This window comes from Macaca thibetana, chromosome 14 (genome assembly GCF_024542745.1).
Source record: "Macaca thibetana thibetana isolate TM-01 chromosome 14, ASM2454274v1, whole genome shotgun sequence".
Classification (NCBI taxonomy): domain Eukaryota; kingdom Metazoa; phylum Chordata; class Mammalia; order Primates; family Cercopithecidae; genus Macaca; species Macaca thibetana.
In genome coordinates this window covers 66,602,611-66,616,546 of record NC_065591.1, presented here as the reverse complement: position 1 = coordinate 66,616,546, position 13,936 = coordinate 66,602,611, and the positions used below count along the sequence as shown (strand labels likewise).

Sequence of the window (13,936 nt, the reverse complement as noted above, 5' to 3'; positions counted from 1 at the left end):
ACTGCAAAGAAAGTTCATATTGACATATGAAGAAAAAAGTCACTTTGGTCACCTCAGAGTTTGCTAAGGAAAGCAGCTTTTTATTCTGCCTTTCCTGTACAAACCATATTTCTGGGTAACTAAATAGTTGATGGGGAAAAGTTCTCCTTCATGAAATAATTAACTAACCAACGCCAAGTGAATGATAGAATTTCATCATTTTTTCCTTTAATGACAAAATGAATTTAATGAATCTAGACAGCAATTATCAATAGCTACTAAAAGCTACACCCTTATTGCTCACCTTTTCTTCCCTTCCTACTTTCCCACCTCATTATGGCACTCCCTGCATCTCTCACATATACTACTGCCCTCAGATCCTGGTCTCAGAACTTGACTCTGGGAGAACTCAAATAAAGACCCTATACCAGGAGATAAGAACAACAAAACAGTAATGAGTTAAGGATCTAACTTAAGAATGTAGAAAAGGAAGAATAGAATAAATCCCAAAAAGGTAGAAAAGGAAATGATGAAAATAAGAACAGAATAAATGAAACAAGAAGCAAAGTACAATAGAGGGGACTGACAAAAGCAAATATTAGTTATTTAATATATCTAATAAAATGGACAAACCCTCTGGCAAGACTCATTTTTAAAAGTTATAAATGATATTAATGAAAAGGAGACTATAAGCAGGGATACAACAGAGATCAGAAAAATAATATTATACAAACTTTATTCATTAAGTTTGAAAATCTAGATAAAGTTAATATGGTTTTAGAAAAAGTCACCAAACTAAGATATAGAAAATGTGAAGTCTTACAACTAGTTAAAAATCTCAATCAGTATTTAAAAATCTGTTCACAAAGATAACACAACTATCCCAATTATTCCAATCTTGTATTTCCTTCATTAATAGAAGGAATGTAAATTGGTACAGTCACTTTAGAGGAAAATTTAGCAATACCTAGAAAAGTAAAAATGTATATCCTCTCCCACCAAAGAATCCCACTACCTGTATTAGATGTATCCATACAAGAATGTTCATAGCAGCAAATGTTTAATAGTGAAAAATTATAAAAGACCTAAATGTCCATTAATAGGGTAAATAAACTGTCATGTTTAACAGTATACAGCAGTGAAATAGAATGAATTGTAGCTACAGGTATCAATCTAAATTACCTTCACAAACACAATATTGAACAAAAAAGCAAGTTGCACAATACAGAGAGAATGGTACTTGTGCAGATTTACCATAGGAGGCCTAACAGTGCTATCCTTAGAAAGGCCTGCTTGCAATTGGTGTTTTTTGACTGGTGTGTGGAAACCTGGCTCTCAAAGTGTTCCCAGTCACCAGTCAAGTGAAAACAGTAGTTGACTATGCAGACTGTTTGAATGCAGTATGATTTATGCTGGAAACCTGCTTGCTTTCTAGGGGTCTTTATTATGTGCTAGGCAGATGGTGCCCACATGACCAAACCTCAATAATCTGTGGGTACTCTCTAATGGGCTCCCTGGACAGAAACATTGCACACGTGTTGCTGCATTTTTGTTGCTGGGGCAATGTGAGCTCTTTGTAATCCCTCATGGGAGGAAGAGCACAAGGAACCTGTAAATGGATTCCTCCAGACTCTGCCAGTGTCCTTTTCCCTTATGATCCAGATATATGTCCTTATTACATCGAGGAATAAATCTTAGTCATATATGCTGAGTCCCATGGGTCCTTCTAGCAAATATCTGAACACAGGGGTGGTTTGGGAGACTCTCAATCAAAAACCACATATAAAGTTTAAAAACAGGTAAAACAATAACCATATATATATCATATAAGAGCTCCCAAGGAGGTAAAAATAAAATTTAAAAATCACCATATGTCTCTACATATCTGTATATATCCATATATATAATGGACACATAGGTATGAAGAAAATGCTTAGGAATAATAAATACCAAATTCCAGGTAGTAGTTACTTCTGAAGGTGCAGGAAGTAAGATGTGATTAAGGATACCCAGAGGACTTCAATTTTATTGGTAATGTATGTATTTCTAATGCAGTAGGTTCACAAGTATTCATCTTATTATTCTTTAAGACTTATTTGTCTGAAACACTTCCTTTATAAAAACTGGGTCACTCAAGTCCTGGGGTTCTTTTTTTTTTTTTTTTTTGAGACAGAGTCTTGCTCTGTCGCCCAGGCCGGAGTGCAGTGGCTCAATCTTCGCTCACTGCAAGCTCTGCCTCCTGGGTTCACGCCATTCTCCTGCCTCAGCCTCCCGAGTAGCTGGGACTACTGGTGCCCACCACCACGCCCAGCTAATTTTTTTGTATTTTTTTAGTAGAGACGGGGTTTCACTGTATTAGCCAGGATGGTCGCGATCTCCTGACCTTGTGATCCGCCCGCCTCGGCCTCCCAAAGTGCTGGGATTACAGGCGTGAGCCACTGCGCCCAGCCATCGTGGGGTTCTTTATCAGACTTCTTCAAGTTCACAATCACCAACTCTGTGGATCTCAAATTTTATAGACCCAAAGCTAATACCAAATCTTTCTAAATTCTTTGAGGTAAATTCAGATGGTCTCATCTTATGCCTGAGACAGTGAAGTTAAGGAGCAATTTCTGTATTTGGAGGTAGAGAATCCTGGCTCCAATCCTCTCTTCCCACTTCCTAGATGAGTGATCTTGGCAACTTATTAAACTTCTGTGCCTCAGATTCCTCATCTGTAAAATGGCCCAAGTCCTCATTCATGGCTCAGTTTTCACTTCCTGTATGAAGACCTCCCAGACCTCCATACTAGAACAAATACTCCTCTTCAAGCCCCCATAGCACTTTGCACCTCCTTCTATTGTGTTGAGATTATCTAAGTGTCTGACACTCTCAGCAGACTGTGAGCAACTAAAGTGAGGGGATCAGGCCTGGCGCAGGTGTTAGCAGAGCAGAATTATGTAAAAGTTTGAAGGAAGAGGGATGCAGAAGGGTACTGAGAAGTAATGCGATCAAGTAAGACGGGACAGGAGTATCGGGGGAACTTCCTGTTACAGAAGTTAGGGAGCTTCCAAGATATGGGACAGGCAGAAGTAGGAGTGGGGCTGTCAAGAATTGTGAAGGGTCTGAGATTTTTATCTTACCTGCAAGCTAATAAGGTAGCCTGTTCCTACCTGTAATAAGGATAGTTTGTTTGTTACAGCAATAGTGGTAGCCAGAGTACCAGCATTTGTGCCAGTTCTGAGCTCCAGTTCCCATATGACGACGCAGAGAGCCAGATGATACCTGCACAGGCAATGGAGTGCATTAAAGGAGAGGAACTTTGAGCGTAGGGAACCTGAATCTTCAATAATGGGCAGTGGGCATGGACACCTTTTGCTCTGATACCTCCTAAGGTTGTTTGCTATATAAACATTCCTGGACAAATAGTCTGGAACAAAGATAGTCAGTGTCTCTCTTTGCAAAATATGCAGAAATGCTAGAGACCCATGAAAATTGTCTCCCAACAAGATGTACCTTTCATTTCTGTGCCATCTCGGCTTTTGATGAATTCTCCCATGAGCATGCCACTCCACCTGTCACTCTGATTAAACTGACAGAAACTGGAACCAGGTCCATTAAAAGTCTTTTATAACATTTAATTAAAGATACTATCAACAGAACTCCATGTAACAGGATAAGACCAATCAGTATTGACTTCAGTCATATCCAAGGGCCTGTATCCAAGAAGGTGGGAAAAAAAATCAACAAGCCATCAGGATCTACGTTAGAAAGTCAAGTGGCATTCTCGAGTTTCTGTATTGACCATGTACTTGGTCTGAGACATTAATCCAGTCACAGTGGGATGTATTAGTGATTGCACTGACTCCACTTTGGCCCACAGAGAGGAAGAGCAATTCTGTCACCCATAACCACCCTGGCCAATGAGTTGAGGCTGATTTAAGTGCCATCCAGAGCTGAGGTGGTGTCACTGATGACTGCAAGTAAAGTCAAGAACAAATTCCTTATCAACATTTCCAATAGGATGACTCTCAAGATAGTGATACTGTTGGGAGAGGCAATCTGCCACGAGCCCTGAGTGTTCCTGCATGTATGTTCTTCCTTCATATGAATTTAAGGCTGTGACGATTCTTCTTGGGCTGTACCTCAGTGTTCTGTTGGCAGTAAGCTACCTTGAAATGAGCAGGTTTACCTATTGCTCACTAAGTTTTGAGGACCCCACCCCCACCACCAAGCTTGGGGTCTGCATTTGTAGGCATTCATCTAGGCCTACCTTGTGGCACTTTTGGGGGTGTAGGCCATAAGGAGAACAGCTTTGTGTCAGTCAGCAAGGCCATGTATTTACTTTCAGTTCAAGTGGCTACCTACTTGGACTCAACAAACAGCTAAAGTTTTTAGTTCAAAGTTCTATATCCTTATTGCTGCCATCATTTATTTCATCTTTGGGAAATCATTCATCAGCCTTGGCCATACTGCCTCTCAGCTGGAGCCATGAGCTTGCTGCCTCATTGTCAAAACATCCTCCTGCCTCCTGCCCAGAGACTGAGCAATAACCTAAGTACAATTTGGGCAGCATGTTTCAATCCTACCTCTTGCTCCTTAGCCTCAAAATATTCTCAGGTAGGACTCTTTCTTCAGGTGGGACTTTCCTCAGGACTCTTTCCTCCTCCCTCACTTGGGAATATCTGATTTTCTACCAGATCCCAGGGAATTTCTTTTATTTCTAATCCAGCCCATGAAAGGCCTTTGTCCTTTCTCTTCTAGAAAACCATGTTGGTCAGGATCCAATTTTCATTACTAAAACTTTCACATCTGTGAATTTTATCCTACTTGTAAGCTAACAAGTTAGCCTGCTATGCTTTCATGGATGTTGCCAGAAGACATGAGATTCCTGGGTCAGAAACAAATAACTTTATTACTTATGGTATAGCTAGCAACATGAGCATGATGTTTGCACCAGCTGCCCATGGCCTACACCCCCCAAAGTGCCACAGGGTAGACCTAGACGGATGCCTACATATGCAGACCCCAAGCTTGTGAGGGGAGCGGTGCTCAAAACTTTCATAGTAAGCAACAGGCAAATCTGCTCATTTCAAGGTAGCTTACTGCTAACAGAACACTGAGGTACAGCCCAAGAAGAATGGTCAGTCTTACATTCACGAGGCAAGAATATGCATGCAGGAACACTCAGGGCTCATGGCAGATTGTTTCTCCCGTTTCTCTTTCTCCAGTGGGTCACCTTTGACAGTATTAATCAACCAACTCTGGGGCACTAAGAGCCTGACAACTACTCAATCCTCATCAATTGCTTCCCAGAACAGTTTGTCACAGGGAAATCCCTCTGAAAGGGCTATTGCTCCTTTATAGCAGCCAAGAAAAACCTGAGACCTTTCCTGTTGTGTTGGCATGGGTCTAAGCCTGGAATGACAAACTGTAGGAGGGGGTTGGCTCTAAGACAGCCCAACAGTTTCCATTCTTCCTTAACAAGTATTATGTACCCTGAATCCCTCTATGCCCAAGTGAATAAACCAAAGTTCTAACAATTCACCTAGTTTCTGTCCACAGGAGTAAGGAATTTCCCTTCTTTCAAGCTCTTGTAAGGATGTGTCTCTGTGACTGTTATCTGAGAGGAGGAAGAACCCGCTGCCTATACAGGAAGAATGTTAGTAGCAGCAGTTAAAATGGGGCAGACCTGAGGCTGAATGCCAGATTAGTGATGAAGTACCTCTTTCTAGAAGACAGTAAGCAACAACCAGGACATAGTTTCAGCAACCATCTTTGAATCTGTTCCAGGAATTCTGGAACCACCTCCCTAGTTCCTTATTAACAGACAATGATGTGTGTATGTATTTAAAACATTATTCTCAGAAGGGGACCATAGGGTGGGTTGTTAGGAATACTCTAATTTAATAACAAAAAAGGCTGTCAGTAGGGACAGGATATATTCTAAAAGTCTAAATTAACGTGCTATTAACAGTTTTCTCTGATGACTTCCCCCACGGAGAAAAGGTTTGGGGTGTGGGTAGGGCTAGCCAGGAGTGGATAAAGTAGAGTTAGTGAGAGATCGGGCTCTAAGCTGAGGAGGAACTTGGGTCCAGAGAAGAACACAACTTGTGTGTATGCAAAGGGACTTTGCATCTTCTTCCATTCCCCGAAATTGTTCTGAAGTAAAACTTGTTTCTATACATACATAAAAGCATGACAAACATTAAATACACATTAGCAGCTGAAATTTGCAAATAATGAAAAAACATTAGGATCTTTTTCCACTGTCCTCAGTGGCCCTCTCTGTTCTCAAAAGAAGTCCGTCTGACGTTAAGTGTGAGGAACTGAGAACTTCATTCATGATGATGTGATGGGTGTCAGGGTTTCCTGGTAGCAAGGGTGTTGCAGACCTACTAGAGGGTACAGAGCAGCCCAGCAGCATTCTGGACTGGGCTGAAGTGGCCACTCAGTAGATGCATGTGTCAGAAGCTGGCCAGAGGCGCTCCGCAGCTCTACAAAGTGTGCCCTTGCTTAGGCTTGAGCTTGCAGAGGGTACTTTTTGTTCACGTGATGAGACACTTCTAAAATGCCACAAGTGAAAAGACAGGGGACCAATTGCAACATGTAGCTGGGCTGATAACTCACTTCTTCAGCAAACCTAAACTGCTTCAACTGGTTTCTGGAGTCAGGGAAAAACCTTAAAAGAGATCCATGTAGTCCAAGAAGTCTCAAGTGGGGCTTATAGGCACCTTTTGGGGATATGGCACCCAACATTTTTTTGTAATCATTAAGAGATGTTTTATATTTCCCAGGGGGTAAGGAGTTTTCATAATCTCAAAAGAATACATTCTCTCAAACTTTTTTTTAACAAAAGACTTCACCCTAGAAAAGGAATAGGATGTATTCAAGGTCACAAATTAGAAAAAAGTTGCCAACAGCCCAGGTTTCTCGTTTCTCATTTGAGGACCCATTTGTTTCCCCTCTCTTCAATCCACACTCCTTCCTGGAATACTGAAAAAAACTGGGGAAAAATTATGATCAATAGGGAATTAAAGTAAAAACACTTATACTATGAATATTATGTAGCTATTAAAAATGAGACTGACCTGGCCGGGCGTGGTGGCTAATGCCTGTAACCCCAGGACTTTGGGAGGCCGAGGCGGGCAGATCACAAGGTCAGGAGATCGAGACCATCCTGGCTAACACGGTGAAACCCCGACTCTACTAAAAATACAACAAAATTAGCTGGGCTTGGTGGCACACGCCTGTAGTCCCAGCTACTCAGGAGGCTGAGCCAAGAGAATGGCATGAACCCGGAAGGCAGAGCTTGCAGTGAGCCGAGATTGCGCCACTGCACTCCAGCCTGGGTGACAGAGCAAGACTCTGTCTCAAAAAAAAAAAGAAAAAGAAACTGACCTATGTGACCTATATATACACACACACAGGGGTTATCACCCCAGCTACTTGTTGCAATTGGTCCCCTGCCTTTGCACTTGTGGCATTTTAGGACAGTTTCTTTTATATATGTATGTCAGACTTTTTTTTTTTTTTTTTTTTTTGAGACAGAGTTTTGCTCTTGTTGCCCGGGATGGAGTGCAGGGATGAAACCTCAGCTCACCGCAACCTCCACCTCCTGGTTCAAGCCATTCTCCTGCCTCAGCCTCCCAAGTAGCTGGGATTACAGGCATCTACCACCACCACCATGCCCAGCTAATGTTTTGTATTTTTAGTAGAGATGTGGTTTCACCACGTTGGCCAGGGTGGTCTTGAACTCCTGACCTCAGGTGTGACTTACCTGTCTTGGCCTGCCAAAGTGCTGGGATTAAAGGCATGAGCCACCATGCCTGGCCTCAGACTCATTTTTAATAGCTGCATTATACACACACACAGGGAAAATGCCTAAGACATATTAAGTTTAAAACACAAATTACAGGACATATATCAATATAATTCAATTTTTGTTAAAAAAAAGTGTATGTGGAGATACATATTTGCATGTACATGTAAAGAAAAAAGCATATTGGGGGAACTCTAAGGGATCATCATGGAGAGGGTTATTCACTGTCTCTATCTGCAAGCCTTGAGACCCCTGTGTCTAACAGTACAGTTGGCCCTCTATATCTACAGATTTAACCAACCATGGATTAAAAATATATTTTAAAAAATAACAAAAAATATAAATAAAAAACCAATACAGTATAACTAGTTACATACCATTTACATTGTATTAGGTATTATAAGTAATCCAGAGGTGATTAAAAGTATATGGGAGGATGTGTATGGGTTATATGCAAATACACTACACATTTTATATAAGGGACTTGAGCATCCTTGGATTTTGGTATGCTTGGGGCTCCTGGAACCAATCTCCCACAAATACCAAGATGACTGTAACTCCTCCATTGTAAAAATACACTTATCTGGTTACATGCTTTCAAAAACCTTAAGAAGCTCACGGATTAGGATTATCACCTTGTGGGAGGGAAAGGAAGCAGAAACCGGAAGCTCAGAGAGAATTCTGCAACTTACCCAAGGTTTATAGGAATGAAGAGTACAGAATCCAAGGCTTTAACTTTCTGTCCAGTGTTGTTCACAATTCCCTACTATGTGGTGTGAGATAGGACAACCTTCCCAAGACAAACAGGAAGTGCGATAATGGTAATTTCTTACAAACTAAATATAGTGTTGGGGACTAGGCTCAGCCGGAACTGATGTTTTGTAAATCTGCAGGGAAATATTCCTAAAGGTCAAAGGATCTTGGCAAGCACCCAGGTCTTCTCTGACCATACTGGGAAAACACTGGAAAAACTGCTGTTTTGTCTCTGCAGGACCACAAACTCTGAAGCCAGACTCCGCAGGTTTGAATCCCAGTTCTATCACTAGCTGTGTGACAATTATTTAACTTTTGTATCTCAGCTTCCTCATGTGTAAAATGGGGATAATAACAGTACCTAATATTGCTGTGAGCATTATTAACACATGTAAAGTACTTGGAGCATTTCTGACACAAAATAAGTACAGAATGTTGTTATTGTTGTTATCACTGGAAAGCTAAGAGTTCCTCAGCTACAGGTTCTCAGGGGTCTCTGACAGGTAAAATAGCCTAAAAACGAAAAAAACCTATAGTAGAAAGATGTTAACACTCGTTTCTCTGTTCTCTCCATCAAGACTATGACTCATTTTTTTCACATCTTCCTTCCTTTTATTGAAAAAAATTTTAGAAAATGGCAGTTAATAAAAGGCACAAACAAATCAACAGGGATATACTAGTGGAAAACACAATATAAAACTAAAATGCCATTGGCTTCTTTAACTGGTTAAAAGCACAAAATGTAACAGGCAGAAAGTCTGTTTCAAACAAATTAAAAAGCTATGTTTTTTTTAAATTCTCCCCAAATCAGATATATACACACCCACAAAAATAGTGTGTGAAGGAAAGCTGTCATACACAAGACGTTGTATCCTGAATTCTTCAAGGAAACACATATTGAAATAGGAATTAACAGAGTCAGCAACAGATTAATAATTTTTTAAAATTCAGTCTTAAAATGCTACATGGCCCAAAGCTATACTATATAAAGTATGCTAGGTACAAAAGAAAACATCTGTACAGCTTTTAGCAAAACTACTTTCCCAGAAAAGCAAATTAAAATAATGTAATCAGCAGATCAAGGAGACTACAGCTAGACATCAGAGCTACAACTTCTCATATCTGTGTCAGAAAATCCTATTTATCCAGAATAGACTAAAATTTCAGGACAAAACAGGGACTTTTAAACATTTCTTACTTTACCCATTTTAAGTTCTTTTTATCTCCCCCACCCCGCAAGCCAGTAATTCAGCAAGATCCAGCAGAAAGAGGGCTACTTTTAGAATTGGCTATTTTATTTTTCTTTCTACGGCGAGACTGTCATGGAGCCTGGATATTTCAGGCTCATATGCATCCATGACCAGTGTCCCACTGTGGTCAAAAAACTTAGCAATGGACTTGGTGAACTCAGCTTCCCGCTGCTGCTTTGTTCTCCCACTGATGAAGGTCAGCTTCAAGGTGTATTTGTCATCAAACCTAAGCATGGGGGCAAAGATAACAAATCAAAAACCAAACACAGAGATTCAACCAGTAACAATACGGCACCAAGTGATTCCGAAGAAAAGGAGTAAGTTGGGCACCGGTGATACAGGGAACAAACACATCCTTTAAAAGCAAAAACAAAAACAAAACCCCAGGGTTCCTAACTCTTCAAGATACTAGTTCTGATTCTTAGGTGTTGATATATCTTTCCTGCTTTAATTACTGTGTACCTCCTTTACCTTGCTGTAGACTTTTAAGCCATGTGGACCATCTTCTCCCATCTCTGGACTTTGTATTTGCCATGCTAGATAGGTCTTCCTAGAAGACTCTTCTCCCCTGTCTCACCTGACAAGTTCTTATTTGTTTTTTTTGTTTTTTTTTTTTGAGACAGAGTCTCGCTTTGTCGCCCAGGCTGGAGTGCAGTGGCCGGATCTCGGCTCACTGCAAGCTCCGCCTCCTGGGTTCACGCCATTCTCCTGCCTCAGCCTCCTGAGTAGCTGGGACTACAGGCGCCCGCCACCTCGCCCGGCTAGTTTTTTGTATTTTTTAGTAGAGATGGGGTTTCACCGTGTTAGCCAGGATGGTCTCGATCTCCTGACCTCGTGATCCACCCATCTCGGCCTCCCAAAGTGCTGGGATTACAGGCTTGAGCCACCGCGCCCGGCCCTTATTTGTTAACACTACACTTGGGCATAAACTTTTCTGGGAAAGCCTCCCAATCTGGGTCAGATGTGTCTCCTCTGTCTTCCACAGCACCATCAATCAACATTCAACTCAAATACTGACCTCCTATCATATGCCAGGCCTCATAATAGGATACTATGGTATCAAGAAAATTACCTATCTGTTGACATGATGTGTACTATGTTCTTCACTAGACTGGGAGGTTTCTTTTCCCTTTGTTTCTGGTGCTTGAATCAGGATTGTCTAGGAGATTCTTGAGCAAAGATTTTTGTCTCGTTTCATACTCTTAGCTGGGTTTCTAGTAGGCAATCAAATTTTTATAAATAAATGAAGAACCCTTGCTTTCAAGGATGCTCTCCAATCCCAGGGTGTCTAGTCCTTACACTCTGTAATCAATCTAGCTCCAGGTTTTACTCTGATCACAGGCCAGGGATGCTAACTGCTTTACTAAATGAACTCCAGAGACTCCTTATCTATACTTTAAGGTACCCTGAAGGCCATTACTATGTCCATCCATTCAAGAGGGTTTAATGACACCAATTACTGGTAGGCTGACATCCCCCACCCTGTTTCCATTTATTGGGACATGTTCAGTGGATTGTTAAGCTAGTATTATCTTTAGATGAAGCAGTTTCTTGAGGCTCTATTTCTGCATGTTTAAAATGGGAGAACTTCCATCTGCTTTTAGGATTACTGTCATAACTAAAACAGTGCCTATCATTAACTAGTGCTCAAAAGATCACAGCTCCTCAGTAATTGCTGGTCTAGGCAGTAACTCCCAACTTGGAGAGCTAGTCGTGAAGTTCCTTTAACTATTTTCAACACCTCAAAAGATTTTCTCAAGTTCTGACCAACTGCTACTAATTGATATCACAGTAATTTTTAGATTTCTGTGCCCAGTTTTATTGGCAGGTACATGGCTTTGGTGGCAGTCCATGAACTGATGAGTTGTGACCTGACACATTTTAGAAATGTTCATTAATTAAGATATTTATTAAGCCTACCTATATGGGTCAGGCAGTTTTAGATGGTAAGAATGTATGGCAGTGAACATAATATAAATGTCTGCCTTTTGGGACTTTCATTTCAGTGTGTGTAGGGAACAGACAGTATAAAAAAATAAGATGTTCTCTTAAATAGGTGGGCAGAAAAACCTTCACTAAGCAGATGTTTGAGCAGAGCCAAGAAAGGTAAGAGAACAAGCTCTCTGGAAAAAGAATGCTCCAGGCAAAAGCAACAGCAAGTGCAAAGGCCCTGAGGCAAGAACATGCCTGAAATGTCTTAAGAACAGAAAGGGGCGTAATGTGAACAGAATGAAGTGGGAGAGGATGAGAGCCATAGGAGATGAGGGGTATGTTTGCATAGGTGTGTGAAGTACAGAGAATAGACATGTATGGACTTCCAGGCCATCCTCAGGATTCTGGCGATTTCTCTGAGAGAGTTTTGAGCAAAAGACTGAGTTGATTATGTTTCAAAATGATCACTTTGCTTGCCGTCCTGGGAATAGACTATGGGTGGGGAGAGGGCTGCAGAAGTCCATTAGAACATCATTACAGTAGGCTGGGCACCGTGGCTCACGCCTGTAATCCCAGCACTTTGGGAGCCCAAGGTGGGTGGATGACGAGGTCAGGAGATCAAGACCATCCTGGCTAACATGGTGAAACCCTGTCTCTATTAAAAATGCAAAAAATTAGCAGGGCGTGGTGGCAGGCACCTATAGTCCCAGCTATTTGGGAGGCTGAGGCAGGAGAATGGCGTGAACGTGGGAGGTGGAGCTTGCAGTGAGCCGAGATCGCGCCACTGCCCTCCAGCCTGGACAAAAGTGTGAGACTTCGTCTCAAAAAAACAAAAAAACAAACAAACAAAGAACATAATTATAGTAACTTATGTGACAGAGAATGGTAGCAGCAGAGATGGTAAATGGTTAGACAATACATTTAGATGGTACAGCGAACAGGATTTTCTGACAGAAGGACTGAGAAAGAGGAGTCAAAATGACTCCAGAGCTCTGTAAGGACAGCACTGCCATTTATTGAAGTGGGAAAACTGAGGGCAGGTTTGGACGAGGCAAAGATGAGTAAGGTTTTGGACATGTTGACTTTGAGATGCCTATTGGGATCCAACATCAAACAGAATGCCGGAATATATTTAGAGTTCAGAGAAGAGATCAAGGATGAAAATACAAATTTAGAGATCTTCATCATAGAGAAGAGGTTCCAGAACAAGCCCCGGTGGCATTTCAAATGTAAAACAAATGGGAGATGAAGAATCACAAAGGAGACTGAGGAACAGACATTAAGGTAAGAAGAAAATTAGAAGCGTGTGGTATCCGAGGAGCCCAGTTAAAAAAAAAAAGTATTACAAGGTAAGGGTAATTAGCTATGTCAAATGCTGCTGACAGGTCAAGTAAGAGGAGAAAAGAGAAGACAAGAGCAGATCCAGGTGATAGCACAAAAGGAAAAGGAGGGTAGAGAAATGAGGAGACTGTCTGAGGAGCAGAAGGGGAAAGAAAACTTTTTTTTTAGTTGGGAGAAATTACAGTATATATGTATGTCAGACGGAATGATCCAGCAGAGGGAAACATCAAGTAAAGGAGAAGGGATAGAATCCCATAGACCAGGGAGGGAAGGTCTTAGATAGGTACTTGGAAGTAGGTAAGTAGTGATGGTAGACTTATGATGGCTTCTATCTTCCCAACAACAAAATACTGACAGTAAAGATAGGGGAGGAGGCCTAGGAGGTTTGAGGATAGGGAAGATATGAAAGATCCTCCAGGACAGGGAGAGAGTAACTGGACTACAGAAGTGTCATGGAATCTAAGCCAGGTAAGGAGGAAGTGAAGTGGGTTACAGATACCGCTGGGGCAGAAGAAATGCTGTGACAAGAGAACTAGAAGGAAATAAATTAGAATAACAGGAAGCAATGGTCAGGGTGGGACACTTAAAACTGAAATTATTGAACGTAGTTTGTTCTTAGTAATTGCAAGGTCTACTAGGGTATGTCTATGAAAGTCAGTGTTTAAGACATGATAGAAAACAGGATAATGGGAAGAAGGAAGTAAAACTAAGAGGCCAAATTACTAGAATAATCATCTATGTGAATATGGCAATCACCAAGACTTATGAAAGGACAAATGTTAGAGAGTGCCAATGAGCCAGGAATTATCTTCAAAAGAGCAGGTCTGTATTTAACTGCAAGGAAGAGGCATAGAAGTGGCACAATGTGATGACATGCATT

The 13,936-nt window shown here is 41.3% G+C and overlaps 2 protein-coding genes across 4 annotated transcripts in view; both read right to left on the bottom strand.

Annotated features, from left to right (window-relative positions):
• RPS3 (ribosomal protein S3) overlaps positions 1-13,936 on the bottom strand; it is a 735,956-nt gene that overhangs the window by 427,733 nt on the left and 294,287 nt on the right. The gene's annotated exons all lie outside the window — the stretch shown is intronic.
• Positions 9,123-13,936, bottom strand: part of SPCS2 (signal peptidase complex subunit 2) — a 29,932-nt gene continuing 25,118 nt past the window's right edge. For both annotated transcript variants that reach the window (XR_007719201.1, XM_050756486.1), the window contains exon 5: positions 9,123-10,009. Coding sequence is in view for 1 of the 2 variants with exons in the window: in XM_050756486.1 (XP_050612443.1) it covers positions 9,823-10,009 (187 nt within the window). In the remaining variant the exon portion in view is untranslated. The remainder of the gene's footprint in view (positions 10,010-13,936) is intronic.